We start from the raw sequence: 16045 nt of genomic DNA on the forward strand, positions 1-16045 counted from the left end.
GTTGATCGTTCTGTGGGGTTCACGATGCTCCCACGATGAGGGGCAAAGGCCTAATAGCAGGGCTTATTAAATCAGACTGATAAAAGGCGGCCAGGATGGGAACCGGGATCTTCGGATGGCTCCAGCTGGCTCTGGATGTACTGTCCGCCGCTTTGCGGCCTTGCATGTCATTGATTAAATAAATCTTTAAGTGTGGACCTTCTTGGGACTCCTGTGATTATAAAAGTATGAAACAGAATTATCAGACAATGAAGACGATGAATAATCCAAAAAATATTTATTGAATATTTTCTTGAATAATTTGCTTGCGAGTCCATGTACATTTTAATACAGAAACATGTGATGATTATAAGCATTGGAAGTACAATAGTCAACAATTAATTATTTATTTGCTGACTGTTTTTCACAATATTTTCACAATAATCTCTGGTGCGGCGTGCCCCCACCGGCAGTGAGATCCTCCATTCCGGCAGCAGGACAAGGGGGTTCCCCATTGTGGGCACCCCCACGCCGTCAGGAAATCCGCAGGCTTGAGTGCGCTGCCGGCTAAACGGAGGATCACGCCGATAAAGAATCCGGCCCTTGAGCTACAGACCAAATGCTGGAACATGGGATTAGGCTGATATGTGACCAAGTTGTGACCTCTTTCACTGCCATAATTTTTTGATGATTCTGTTTTATTCTATGTAGAAGAGTGAGAATTACTGTAAACGCAGGGAAAAGTCCTCAGTGGGGAGACCAGGGGAGTGATCTAGTATCCCCTTTAGCCATGGGCTCAAATCCCATAATGGCCGCTAATTCTTGTCAGTTTGAGATCTTCCCCGCCTGTGATGTGGCCAGGTTCATATCCAGAAATGGTATGAACCTGATTTCCATACATTTTAATAAATTAGCATTTGATGACTGAACTTGATGAACGGACCCAAGTCCGTTCCTCCTCATCCCCACACCTACCCCCTGGTGGCATGACATTATGGCAGCACGAATCACTGCTTGTTTTCAAAAGCAAACCAATCATTATGAACACGGCAGTAATGCGGAGGTGCATGTGGCCCCCAGGGGTTGAGGGACAAGGCTGGGCATTGACCTTGGCACCTTGGCATTGCCCGCTGGCACTGGGGTGCCCCAATCCCAGAATCCCAAGCTGCCAGTGCTTAGACCCCGCCCCTCCAGCTGGCTGTGTGACCCTCGCTAACACTCTGAAATTTCACAGGGTGCCTTTTAATCGGTTGAGAAAAGGCGACAGTAAAGGTTTTACACAGATCCAACATTCTGTGAAACTTTGGGAAAGTTCCGCCCCAGGTGTTTCAGGCAAGTTTACAGATTTCTTGGAGTCCATGTTGGAATTTGTACCTCAGCATTAGCAAACAGCTCAGCAATTTATATATTTTACAAAATGCACCAACAGTTGCAAATTATAGTTAGTACATTCATTGAACTAAGTTTTAAAATCCACTAAGATGACAAGATTTGAAATAAAACTGCTCCTCAGAGTCCACAACAAAATCTTTAGTGTGAGCTAAAGATGTGTTTGTCTGCGGATAGACAGCAATGTGTGAATGACATATGATGTTTGGTGAATACGAATGGCAGGTTCAGTGCTGAAAAATTGCAGACACATTTGGGGTTGCTGACTGATTAATGATGGATTACTGGGCGGAATGTTCCGGATTTTTTGGACTCTGCCACCTCAGGTGGGAAAAGGCGAATGCTGTTGGTTGGCGCCACTGTCAGCTTCTCCCGCCCTGGAGGCAGATCCCATTGCATCATAGTGGAGTTCTGAATGAAATCGTGGGGGAGGGGGTATATTGTCTAATAGGGTGGATAAGAGAACGGGAAAGCCCGCTAATTGGATGATAATGTATGGTAATAGGATTCCTGACCTGTCACGATAGGGACCCCATTACGTAAATGATGGGAGAGGCAGGGACAATCAGTACGGGAAATCCCCATGGCATTTGGGGATTCCCGCTGGATTCGCTGTCCATTTTGGCATTGCTGCCGCTGAAAATGGGGGTGAGAATTTCCCACCAGGCGTGTCTCATGGGTAATCAGTGTTTTTGATATGGGTGGCATTTATATAATTTCAGGTTAAGTCGATGGGAATGAAAACCACACCAACAAACAGCCATATGAGTGGGACCCAGATTCCGAAGCAGCGGGAGGAGGGCAAAGGTCTGTCATATCATATTGCAGGTAAAACTCAAATGTCTGAATAGGAATAGGGTTAGATCTGGCAAAGTGACCCGAAAGCATCGAATATGATTTGTTGAATCATAGTCTGTGGAGCTGTGTGGGAGTAATGCTGACATTCTCTCCCTGGGCTAGACCCATCACTTACATCAATAAAGTGAGTTCAACCTTGCTAAAGTCAATGATGGATGCAGTCAGCACAATTAGCAGTGCTCCAAAATAATCCAACACTGAACATCAGAAATACGTTTCAGTGTGACTCATGTCAGGCATTAAAATACATATCGTGAATGTGCGAAGGAAGCTGATATTATTTGTCTCAGTCTTAATAGGCAAATGATAGACTCACAATAAAGACATTGAACATTCAGCTAAAAACTTGAAACTCTTAATCTGGAAAGATAAGAAATCCGCTGAAGACACTGTCATGATCTTCTTTCCCCATCATGGCATTGTAATCTGTTGGTTCAAGCCAGACCCTATCATTAACCTGTAAGTGGAGCACGGTCCCTCCAGAACTGACCTGATCATAAGTACCATGATTACAGAAGCCAACTTTCTTTACCTCATTCAAGTTGAGGTTAATGCATAAGTTGTTATCTGATGTTGCATGATACACAAAGTAATAAAAACCGGTTATGTTACAGGTAAACACACCTGTATCACTGTTGTAGTGGTTTTGGTCATTGGATATAATTTTACTGAACCTGATGCGAGTGTCCCGTGGTGGGTACTCAAAACCCCCTCTCTTTGCAGAAAAGGCAGATTTCAACGTGCTCTTGTGGTCTCCTGATCTCCCCATTTCACCTTTGACTCCTGGGTTGCCTGGTTCTCCCGTTTCGCCCGCCGGCCCCCGACGTCCTCTTTTCCCAGTCGGGCCTGGGAATCCTGGATCGCCTTTCTCACCTTCTTGACCCCGAGAGACGCCGAAGCCAGGGAGCCCTGTCAATAAGCACAAGTGTTAACGCTGAAAAACAAAACCCACCCTGTGACACACTTGGAGATGTTCCTGTGATTGGACAAGCTATTATTTAAATTAATGTGGTACAGGTAAGTGTTCGTGCCAATCCCCAACCTGGCTGAATGGGAAAGTTAATGGCAGAAAGGACATCAGGCCACCCAACAAATCAAAAACAAAACAGGGGATGCATGTTCAGGGTGACCAGCCAACATTATGGTGACCCCATGTAACATGGGAAAAGCTGAGCGAGGAAGGAAAGGGAAAAGTGGACAGAACAGGAAAGTGGAACTGATTGGAACGTTTTTTTAAAGGCAGTGCAAATGATTCAGAGCCATGAACATGTCTGGGGTTCAGGGGCACATGTTGAAGAACAGCAGCGGTCCTGTCAGACCAGAGACTGCCCCCAATCAGGGCACCCTGGCTACTGTGTTTATTACCTGTCGACAATTGCACAAAAGGTCTGCCAATCAGCTGGCAGATAGGAAGCTGGTGAACTTACTGACTCCTGAACTAAGTCACCTCTCAGGGTTGTGAGTTTGTGGTTGTGGTGAGGCAATGATGTGAATTTGACGGACGCTATAACATTGTAGGAATATTTTTAAATAATGCATTTGTCTATAATCCTGAAATAGATAGAATTATCTTGTTTTTTTCTTTTTATGAATTTAGAGTGCCCAATTCATTTTTTTCCAATTAAGGGGCAATTTAGCATGGCCAATCCACCTACCCTGCATATTTTTGGGTTGTGGGGGCGAAACCCATGCAAACACGGGAAGAATGTGCAAACTCCACACGGACAGTGACCCAGGGCCGGGATCGCACCCGGGACCTCGGCGCCGTGAGGGAGCAGGGCTAACCCACTGCGCCACCATGTTGCCCCCTGATATAGGTAAAATTATCTGACAGGTGTTTGTAATGCACATACCCCGGAAGTCTTCACCAGCTAGGATGAGATTAGAGTTTGGGGGAATCACAGCACTGAGTCTGTGAGTGAAGAGCAAGGTTGCCTCAATCAGAGACATGTTGCTGTTTGGAATAAACGATTGTATAAGTGAGGTTGGCATTATGGGTGCAACATTACGCTCTATCAGCGTAATGACAGCAGATTCAATACCTTGCATTCAATGACCCCGTTGAGGTTATTTTATAATTGCTGGGAGGTGGGTATCTGGGCAAGGCTGGTATTTATTGCCTAAAATTCCTAACTGAATGGTTTGTTAGGCCAATTTGATGAGAAGTTAAGAACCAACTACATCAATTCGGAACTGGCATCACATGTGGACCCTATGGGAGAAGGACAGCAGGTATCTTTCATTGCAGGAATATGAGTGAATCAGTTTGGTAGTTGATGATAATCTATCAGGTTATGGCCATGGGTGGGGCGTATCATCCTGGTAATGTTACTGGACCAGTAACCCATGCACTAATGCTTTGGAGATATAGGTTCAAATTCCTGCATTTCAGCTGGAAGAATTTATATTCAATTAATTAATAAATCTGGAATTAAAAAAATAGTTTTATGGATCTACTGGTTTGCTATAAAAATCCACCTGGTTTATTAATGCCTTTGAGGAAGGAAATCTGCCGTCATCACCTGATCTGGCCTACATCTGATTTCAAACCAACAGCAATGTTGTTGGCTCTTTATTGCCCTCTAAAATGGTCAAACGAGTCACTCAATTGTAGGTGGCTCACCACCACCTGCTCTAGGGCAATTAGGGATGCACAAAAATTGCTGGCCTCGTCATTGTCACTTGCAGTCCACAAATGAATAATAAAAGGATCTTTTCCTGCTGCCTGTACCTATGGACAAGGCAGGATTAATGACATTTAATTATCTTAGTGGATGTAAGTGTCAGTAAGGGTATATCTCTGACCAGGCAAGGTGTGGGGGTGCAGCGGTGAGGGAGTTGAACGAGGCAGCTTGAAAAGCCAGTCGGGGGAGAGCCACTCAGCAAGCTGAAAGAATCAATGGAAGGAGGTGTTGGTTCCTTTATAAACAAACAGTTTCATTGTGGCAGCCTTCTGTCTTCCCAAAGAGCAGCTCAGGGCTCGGCCTGGGCACCTCTGTGGAGCCTGAATTGACCTGGGTGTCAGTGACCAACCTGGGCGCTGGTCACCCTGAGTAAAGGAAAGTGGGAGCAGCAGTGAGTCTGCGAATGGTGTTTTCCTGGCAGCCAGTCCCCATCCTCACACCAATCCCAGACTGAGCTCCGGAGCCAAAGATCCAGCATTTCAGGATCAAACCAATCCGCCAGACCTGACCAATCCCACCCCACATCTTTAACCTAGAATTCTATCAAGGTTCTGAAGACACTTGAGATATGTTGAATCCCTAAACTGGAAGACATTTATTCCATATTAGAAAGAGGAAGGTACGGAGCTATTATTGAAGTCTGGGAATGATTTTCAGCTACACTAGTAAAGTGTTGCTAGGTCAAAGGGCCTCCGTCAACATCATAAACCTTAATAGTTTGCCCATCACTCTGGTTCTCTCTTAAAAAGTGAGGCGATTCTGTTGTATATGTAAGAGCAGGGGATTTGGTGTTTGATCTTAATTGTGAGCATTACATGGATAAGCTTCATTGTGCTTCTGCGTGTTTACCCCGTTCTCCTTTCGCTCCTTTACTGCCATCTCTGCCATCTTTGCCGATTTTCCCGGGTAATCCGTGACAACCGGGTATCCCAGGGATTCCAGAATTTGTATCGAGGCCTTGGATCAATGAGCTGAGCGTCGACAACAGCAGGAGCAGAGAAATGAGACCGACGTCCATGGTGTGGTTATGAAACCTGAATAGGTGCAGGGAGAACAGGCAGGATAACATGGAGATCTATCCAGCTGAAAGAAACATACACTACACGATGAAAAAACAATACATTCGGCAGCATTATATTAAGCAGCACTGCCTCACTTTAAAGAATTAAATATTTTATTTTTATCCGCTGTGCATAAAAGGACTGAGATTCGGAACTGAAATTCTCTCCATCATTTGTGTGTGTGTTGCTCCTTCTGGTGGTCAATATGTGTCTGTGCTCTTTCTGCAAATTCAACTGAAGGCATTTAACTAACTGAGGGCCATGGACCTGGGCCCTGGTTTTTAAGGGGTCATGGTCGGGATTCTCCGCATGTTAACGCCGGTGTAAACACCGGAGTGGTGTACGTCGGAGTCAATGGGCCTCCTGGTCCAGCAATTCAGCAGCCTTCAGGGGGACAGCACGGTGCCGGAGTGCTGCCTGCTGCTCCGGCGGCGAAAGGCGGCCCTGCACGGCCGGCGCGGGTCCGCACATGCGCGCGCCTGCCGTCTCCGTGTCTGTGCCAGCGCGTGGTTGCTGTCTCCGCGCCAGCACCTCGCAACATTGCGGAAACCTACAGCTAGTTCCCGCGGAAGGAGTTAGGCCCCCTCCAAATCGCGGACGCCTGCCGATCGGAAGCCCCCGATCGCAGGCCTGGACACTGTGGAGGCCCCCCAGGAGTCAGATCCCCAGGACATCCACCGCGGCCGCGGGTCTGAGCTCCCACCAGAGAGTACCAGGTTGGAACCACGCCAGCAGGACTCGGTGGAACTTGGCAGGAGTTCGGCCCATCGAGCGCGGACAATCGCCGCGGGGGCCTATTTCAGTGGCCCCCGACTGGTGTCGTGGCAACTGCACGGGTGCGATTCGCACCGATTCTCCAGTCGCCGACCCGCCACGGGCTCAGAGAATCCCGCCCCATATGTTTGAGGCAGTTACTGGAACTCTGGGCCAAAATCCCAATGGTACAGGTTCCCAGGAGGGTGAACCAGTGTTAAATATAGAGCGCATTTCAAATTTTGCCGACGTGTTTCCTGCTCATTGGCCTCACAGCTAGTCTGACAGACATTCAGATAGACAGCCTGAAGAGAGTGTGATGGACATTGTGACTGACAGTGTGGCAGACATTCTGAAAGACAGACTGGCAGACAGTCTGACAGACACTCAGACAGACAGTCTGATTGATATTCCGATTGAAATTCCAATTGACGTGCTAATTGACAGTCTGACATACATTTAGATTAACAGTCTGAAAGTCATGTTCGCTGAGAGTCTGGCAGAATTTAGAGTCGCTACAGTGCAGAAGGAGGCCATTCAGCCCATCGAGTCTGCATCAACACTCTGAGAGAGCCCATTACCCCGCCCTGTCCCTTCAGAATGAAAGATGAGTCAGCCACAGAAACCAAGGGAACAGGGTGCTTACAGCCGTAGAAACCAAGGGAAAGAGTTCCAGTAACGCTCAACACAAACTGGAGGAATAACATCTCATCTTCCAGTTAGGCACGCTACAACCTTCCGGTCTCAACATCGAATTCAACAACTTCAGATGATTAGCTCTACCCCACCTCGACCCCTTTGTTTTCATCCCATTTCATTTTAACTGTCTTTTACCATTTATTTCTTGTCTTTCTTTATATATATTTAACCCCCCCATATCTTAGCCCCCTTTCCTTACCTTTTCTCCCCTTTGCTTCCCCCTCCCCCCACATCTACATCTGTCACAGTTCACCCTCTGGTGTTAGTTTCTCTGCTGTTTGGCCTTTCACACCTTTTGTTCTGCCTAGGGACTGCCATGAGCACTCTGTTCCCTTGGTTTCTGTGACTATTAGCACCCCGTTTCCCTGGGTTTCTGTGGATATGATTCATCTTTCATTCTCACTCCACAGTATACATATATCCCACTTTCTCTGTCTATTAAGCTTTGACAAAGGGTCATTTGGACTTGAAATGTTAGCTCTTTTCTCTCCCTACAGATGCTGCCAGACCTGCTGAGACTTTCCAGCATTTTCTCTTTGGTTTCAGATTCCAGCATTCACAGTAATTAGCTTTTATTTATTTGGACGGAAAGACAAAGGGAATGAAAATGGGGCGATTAAGACTAAGAATGGTGCTGATAGTGGTACACAAAGAGATTAGATTGATGGGGGGGGGAGGGGGTGCAATGGTGAGGGGAAACAGATCAATGGAAGAAATGAAAATGAATTGACAGAACTAAAAATGGGGTGAAGGTGGAAGAGGGAGTTCACAGTCTGAAGTTGTTGAATTCAATGTTGAGTCAGGAAGGCTTTTGGGTGCCTAATCGGAAAACGAGGTGCTGTTCCTCCAGTTTGTGTTGAGCTTCACTGGAATAAATTGGCAGGCCAAGGACGGACAGGTGGACATGAGAGCAGGACGGTGAGTTGAAATTGCAAGCGACCTGGGCCCTGTTTGCGAATGGACCGAAGGTGTTCTGCAAAGTGGTCACCCAGTCTGCATTTAGTCTCTGCGATGTAGAGTCGACCACACTGGGCAGTGAAAATGCAATAGACCAGATTGCAGAGGTGCATGTGAAGTATTGTCTCACTTGAAAAGAGTGTTTAGGCCCTGGGATGGTGAGCAGGGAGGAGGTAAAGGGGCAGGTGTTACACCTTCTACGGTTGCATGGGAAGGTGCCGTGGGAAGAGGGTGAGGTGTTGGGGGTGATGGTGGAGTGGACCAGAGCATCTCTGAGGGAATGGTCCCTGTGGAATTCTGACAGGGGGAATCAGGGGAAGATGTATTTGGTCGTGACATCATGCGGGAGTTGGCGGAACTGGTGGAGGATGATTCTTTGAATGCGGAGGCTGGTGGGGTGAAAAGAGAGGACAAGGGGGACACTATCCTGGTTCTGGGTGTGAGGGGAAGGGATGGGAGCAGAGGTGCGGGCGGTGGGTCAGACATAGCTGAGAGTCCTGGCAACCATAGTGGATGGGAAACCACGATTAAGTAACAATGAAGACATGTAAGCAGCATCGTTTTGGAAAGTGACATCAGCGGAACAGGTGCGACAGAGGCCGGGGAACGGCCTCCTAGCTGCCTCCTCTTTACCATGGATGTCCAATCCCTCCATACCTCTATTCTCTACCAGGATGGCCTGAGGGCTATCTGCTTCTTCCTCGAACAGGCCTTAACAATCCGTATCCACCAATAATCTCCTCCGTCTGGCGGAACTTGTCCTCTCACTCAACAATTTCTCCTTTAGCATGTCTCGTTTCCTCCAGACCAAAGGCAGGCTATCTCATGCCATGTCCGGAGAAGGAGCGCGGTGGGGGGGGGGGGGGGGGGGGGGGGGGTGGGGGGGGGGGGGGGGGGGGTGGGGTGGAGGTGGATCAGGAAATAAGGTCTCTCCGGCGAGAATCGTGTTTCCCAATTCTCACAATATTTTCTGCCCGTGCCACTGATCATGCGTTGGAGAGTATGGGATCATGATTGTGGCTAGTATGTTGTTAGGTAACAGTAAAGAGAACAGTCAGACTGTGTATCGACAGGTAATAGTGTAGAATACAGTCTGTCAGTATGTTGCTAATTAATAGTGCAGAGTACAGTCAGACTGTGTATTGACAGGTAATAGTGTAGAATACAGTTTGTTATTATGTTGCTAAGTAACAGTGCAGAGTAGTCAGACTGTGTATTTGATGCGACCATCAATTCACTCAAAGACACGAGCAGAAGTAAACCAAGGTTTTAATCAGCTTAGAACAGTGCCTGCCTGCGGCTGGTATAATACTGTGGACCGCCTACAAGTCAACTGCTCTTTATACTTCCTTTCAAGGGGAGGAGCCATGGGCGGAGCCCGTACATGCCCCAACATATCCCCCTGTGGCTGAAGCCACACAATGGCCCATAGGTGGACCCCACAAGGTCAACAACATAACATAGCTGTGACACAATGGCAGAACATGATACTAATACACTGGTGAATTACTAGTACTATACATTCACCACAGTATTGAAAGGTAATAGTGCAGAGTACAGTACGTTGCAAGGCAACAGTGCAGAATATAGTTGGACTGTGTATTAAAGATAATAGTGCAGAATACAGTCTGATAGAATGTTGCTGGGTAACAGTGCAGAATACAGACGGACTGTGTATTAAAGGAAATGGTGCAGAATACAGTCTGATAGAATGTTGATAGGTAACAGTGCAGAATACAGTCGGACTGCATATTAAAGTTAATAATGCAGAGTACTATCTGACAGTATGTTGCTGGGTAGCAGAATAGAGTACAGTCAGATTATGGATTGACAGGTAATATTGCAGAGTACAGTCAAAAAGTATGTTGCTAGATAACAATGCAGAGTTAAGTAAAGTCGCCATAGTCCCAGATGACCATAAACTGCTTTCCCCTTTTGAGGGAGAGAGCTGACTGGTGGTGGTTTAACCTGATGATCACCACAGCTCAGGTGGAGAGCAAGGTTGAGAAGGCAGGGCCTTCGTGAATAACCTCAGCCGGTACAAGAATTGAGCCTGCACTGCTGGCTTGTTTCTGCATCACGAACCGGGGCCGGTTTAGCTCACTTGGCTAGACAGCTGGCTTGTAAATGCAAAGTACAGGCAGGCTGTGTATCCAAGGTAATAGTACACAGTACAATCTGCGTGATCATGAGCACAGCACAGATGTATTGTATTAATCACTGGACGGTGTGAAGTCACCAATTGTCTTTTCATATGCTATTTTACGTTTAACTTCCTCAGGCTATCTTTTAACGATGTGAAACATATTTTAATCGATGTACATGTTGGTGACAGATTTCAGCAAGACCCTTGTTCACTGACAGTAATAATTAAAGATTACCATCCCATTTCTTTGTAATCAGCTCTCTGTTCCTTTGCAGGAAAATTGTACCCGGCTGTGCCAGAATTAAAATGTTAACTCTCTGAAGTCTACGATACCACGTTAATGTCAAGTTCTTTAAAAGCAGTTTCACTTTATTCAGCAGTTTACATAAACCATTAAACCTTCTCTACTTTACAACCCTCTAATGTTTGATGGCAAAGTTTCACAGGAAAGCCAGTTAACTATTGTCGAGTGGTGAAGGGGTTAAGTTTCTATCAAGTTTTCAATCATGATACATGTCAAACTGGTCATGTTATAAAGTCCGTTAAAATTTCAACACATTATTGCTGCAGAATTTTATCTCAGAGGTTACGTTCTTACCTTATTGTGCCTTGAAAAATTTGATGGAGCACGCTCAGAGCAGACTTTAACGGAGCCTCAATGGTTTCCTCAATTCTCAATGTTCTTGGTTAACCTGAAGCTTCTGGGAGAGAGGGAGGGAGCGAGGGAACTGTGATGCAAGAGGGCTGGTGTTCATGCCAAGAGCTCTGTCTGAACTCCGTTAATGCCAACTTTCAGTTCCCTATTTTCTTACATTTGTTATTGTTGGCGCCGATATTAGTTGTAAAAGTGCTTGTTATTTAATTTCATCCAAGGATGAAAAAAACATGACAAATTCAAGGCCAACCTATTTATTTCATCTCCTTTGTGATTTCACAATGAAATGAAGCATATGGACAAGAAGTGGATTAACTCACAAAACACTAATATCCTCAGGAACAACCTACCAGACGTTATGGAAGTGTTTGTGGAATTTGTTGCTGAGACTAAAGAAACCATGTTCTGCCTCACCACCTTTTTGAAGAGTTTTGTTAATAGTTTGGAACAGGTTGATGTAAATATTGTGGCCCTAACTGAACAATACCCAGGGCAAGAATAAACAAAAAAAGACAAAGAGTATTTACATTTTTACAGCGTTTTCACGGTCACCAGATATTTCAAAGCCCTTTACTGGCAATGAAGGTTTTTTTTAAAGTATCGCTGTTGTAATGTAGGGAATGCAGCACGTGAGTAATGCACAGCCCGATCCCACACTTAGAAATGTGACAATAATCAGAGAGCCTGTGTTTCAATTGAGTGACAAATATTGGCAAGTGACAAGGTAGCACTGTTGCTTCACGGCGCCAGGTCCCGGGTTTGTTTCCCGGCTTGGGTCACTGTCTGTGCAGACTGTACGTTCTCCCCGTGTCTGCGCGGGTTTCCTCTGGACGCTCCGGTTTCCTCCCACAAGTCCCGAAAGACGTGCTGTTAGGTGAATTGGACATTCTGAATTCTTCCTCTGTGTATCCGAACAGGCACCGAGTGTGGCGACTAGGGGATTTTCACAGTAACTTCATTGCTGTGTTAATGTAAGCCTACTTGTGATAATATTAAAGATAATTATTGGCAGGACACCAGGAATAATTCCCCTATTCTTCATCAAAATAGAGTTCGGGGATCTTTAACATTCAACCCGGCAGGCAAATGGGTCCTTGGCTTAATATCTCACCCAAAAGTAGACACTTCCAGCAGTGCAGCACTCCCTCAGTACTGCACTGCAGAAGCAGTCTTGAATCTTATACTTAAACCCGGGGATTGGTTTAGCTCAGTTGACTGGGCGGCTGGTTTGTGATGTAAAGTGAGGCCAACAGCGTGGGTTCAATTCCCGTACTGGCTGTGGTTATCCATGAAAGCCCTGCCTTCTTAACCTTGCCCTCCGCCTGAGGTGTGGTGACCCTCAGGTGTATACCATCACCATTCAGCTCCCACTCTCAAAGGGAGGGGGAAAAGCAGCTGATGGTCACCTGGGTCCAGGGAGACTTTACACTTACTTACTCAAACCCTAAAGTGGGATTTGAACACGAACCCTTGTGACTCAGGCATGAGAATGCGGCCATCCCCGACTGACTGAGTCAGACTGTACAGCGCTCGCATTCTCCCAGCTCAGCCAGAAAGATCTCGTCTCAAATCCTGCTGCAGTGACTGGAACTGCCAGTTTGCTGCAGTGCTTAGGGAGTGCTGCACTGTTGGAGATGCTGTGTCTCGGTTGAGATGTTTAACAAACGCCCTCTCCCTCTGTTCAGCTGTAGATGAAAGATCCGCTAGCACTAAAGAGCTGAGGGCTGACCTCACCAATATCACAAAACAACATTAGCTGGTCATTATCTCACTGCTAAGATAACGTAGAACTTGCGGAGTACAAATTAATGACTGCCTTCCCTATATTACAACAATAACTACATTTTAAAAAGCTCCGAAGTACTCTGGAGCACCTTGAGTTTGTGAACTGTGATATAAAAGGATGTGTATTTATTTCCTTGCCTCAGGTTAAACATGTTGGGACATATGTTCGTCAATACAATGTCCTTCAATTACCCTCTGAATAGTTTATTAAAGGTAGGGAAGAAAATAGTGATGAGAATTGCGTGGGAGGGTGAACTGATGCAGAGATGATTCAGTTGGATTTGGACAGGCTGAATGAGTGGGCACATGCCTGGCATGTACAGTATTCCGATAAGATATTAGAAATTTGTTAACTTTGATAGTATGCTTTAATGATTGCACAAAACGTTCGGCCAATCTATTCATTGCTGGATAATATGAAACTGGATTGATATGGTGCATACTATTCTTTTTCAAGTGTTCCTCAAACTCCTTTGAAATAAACTGCGGCCCATTATCACTGACACCTGCTCCGGTGTTCCGAATCTTGTGAATATTTTGTCTACTTTTCAAAGGTCTGCTCAGTTGTCATTGACTTCATTTTTTTTTTTTAAATAATTTTTATTGAAATTTTTCGATACAAACATTTACCCCTATTACATTTTAAATTATAACACCACCAGTCCCTCCTGGAAAAACCTCCCCACGCCCTCCCCCGCGCGCACCCCCCCCCCCCTCCTCCTCCCCCCCCCCCCCCCCCCCCCCCCCCGCGCTATCAGTCTAGCAACCAAACCGTTTTTCCCTTCCTGCCGATGGCCTCGGGCAGTAATTGCCCGCGACCCCCCGCTGACGTGCTCCCTTCGTTGCTATCCCCCCCCCCCCTCCCTTCCCCCCCCCCCTTTTCTCCCCGGGTTGCTGCTGTTTCGGCCTCCAGTTCCTGTTTCTGATCCAGAAAGTCAAGGAAGGGCTGCCACCGCCGGAAGAACCCCTGTACCGACCCTCTCAGGGCGAATTTGATTCTTTCCAATTGGATGAAGCTTGCCATGTCGTTTAACCAGGTGTTAACACTTGGTGGCCTTGTGTCCCTCCACTGAATCAAGATCCTTCTCCGAGCTACCAAGGACGCAAAGGCCAATATTCCGGCCTCCCTTGCCTCCTGTACTCCTGGCTCCACCCCAACCCCAAAAATCGCTAGCCCCCACCCTGGTTTGACCCTGGTTCCCACCACTCTCGATACCGTCCCCGCCACCCCCTCCCAGAACTCTTCCAGTGCCGGACACATCCAGAACATATGTACATGGTTCGCAGGGCTTCCCGAACACCTAACACACCTGTCCTCCCCCCCGAAGAACCGACTCATCCTAGTCCCCGTCATATGGGCTCTGTGCAGCACCTTAAATTGGATGAGGCCCAACCTTGCGCACGACGACGACGAATTGACCCTCTCTAGGGCATCCGCCCATGTCCCATCTTCTATCTGCTCTCCCAGCTCCGCTTCCCACTTGTCTTTCAGCTCCTCTATCGGTACCTCCTCCACCTCCTGCATTATTCTGTAGATGTCCGAGACCTTCCCCTCTCCGACCCAGGCCCCTGACAGCACCCTATCACTCGCCCCTCCATCGGGAAGCATGGGGAATCCTTCCACCTGTCGTCTGGCAAATGCCTTCACCTGCAGGTATCTAAACGTGTTCCCCGGGGGGAGTTCAAATTTCTCCTCCAGCTCTCCCAGGCTCGCAAACCTCCCCTCTATGAACATGTCCCTCAGTTGCCTGATGCCCGCCCTGTGCCAGCTCTGGAATCCCCCGCCAGTGTTCCCCGGGACAAATCTGTGGTTCCCTCTCAGTGGCGCCGCCATCAGACCCCCCACTTCCCCCCTGTGTCGCCTCCACTGCCCCCAGATTTTAAGGGTGGCTGCCACTACCGGACTCGTGGTATACCTTGTGGGGGGGAGCGGCCATGGTGCCGTTACTAGCGCCCCCAGGCTTGTATTGCCGCAGGACGCCCTCTCCATACGTTTCCAAGCTGCCCCCTCCCCCTCCATCACCCACTTGCGCACCATCGATGCGTTCGCCGCCCAGTAGTATCCGGAAAGATTGGGTAGCGCTAATCCTCCACTGTCCCTACTCCGTTCCAAGAAAATCCTTCTCACTCTAGGGGTGCCATGCGCCCACACATAGCCCATAATGCTGCTAGTTACCTTCTTGAAGAAGGCCCTGGGGAGGAAGATGGGCAAGCACTGGAACAGAAACAAGAACCTCGGGAGGACCGTCATTTTGACTGACTGCACCCTCCCTGCTAGCGACAGCGGTACCATGTCCCACCTCTTGAACTCCTCCTCCATCTGCTCCACCAGCCTTGAAAAGTTCAGCTTGTGGAGGGTCCCCCAGTTCCTTGCCACCTGCACCCCCAAGTACCTGAAGCTCTTTACTGCTCTCCTAAAGGGGAGCCGCCCAATTCCCTCCCCCTGATCTCCCGGGTGTATCACAAAGACCTCACTTTTACCCACATTTAATTTATATCCCGAAAAGTCCCCAAACTCCGCTAGTATTTCCATTACCTCCGGCATTCCCCCTTCCGGATCCGCCACATACAACAACAAATCATCCGCATAGAGTGATACCCGATGCTCCTCCCCTCCCCTTGTCAGTCCTCTCCAACCCCCTGAACCCCTCAGTGCCATCGCCAACGGTTCGATCGCTAATGCAAATAGTAAGGGGGATAGGGGGCAACCCTGCCTGGTACCTCGATGGAGCCCAAAATACTCCGACCTCCTCCCGTTTGTAACCACACTCGCCATCGGGGCCGAATACAGCAGCTTCACCCACTTGATAAATCCCTCCCCAAACCCAAACCGTTCCAGCGTCTCCCACAGGTATTCCCACTCCACCCTATCGAATGCCTTCTCCGCATCCAGTGCTACCACTATCTCAGCCTCCCCCTCCACTGCTGGCATCATAATTACATTCAACAGCCTCCGGACATTTGTATTAAGTTGTCGTCCCTTTACGAAACCCGTCTGGTCCTCATGGATTACCCCTGGCACACAATCCTCTATTCTGGTTGCCAGGACCTTTGCCAACAGTTTGGCATCTACATTCAA

General features: G+C 47.6%; 1 protein-coding gene across 1 annotated transcript; it reads right to left on the minus strand.

Moving 5' to 3' along the window:
- Positions 1-260: 260 nt before the first annotated feature.
- LOC119979598 (complement C1q subcomponent subunit C-like) lies at positions 261-11294 on the minus strand. The gene is made up of 3 exons (XM_038822059.1): positions 11125-11294; positions 5760-5944; positions 261-3135 (listed from the first exon to the last, which is right to left on the minus strand). The coding sequence occupies exons 2-3, from the start codon at positions 5926-5928 to the stop codon at positions 2582-2584; spliced, it is 723 nt and encodes a 240-aa protein (XP_038677987.1). The 5' UTR covers positions 5929-5944; positions 11125-11294; the 3' UTR covers positions 261-2581.
- Between the last annotated feature and the right edge of the window lie 4751 nt (positions 11295-16045).

This window comes from Scyliorhinus canicula, chromosome 16, assembly GCF_902713615.1.
Source record: "Scyliorhinus canicula chromosome 16, sScyCan1.1, whole genome shotgun sequence".
Taxonomy (NCBI): domain Eukaryota; kingdom Metazoa; phylum Chordata; class Chondrichthyes; order Carcharhiniformes; family Scyliorhinidae; genus Scyliorhinus; species Scyliorhinus canicula.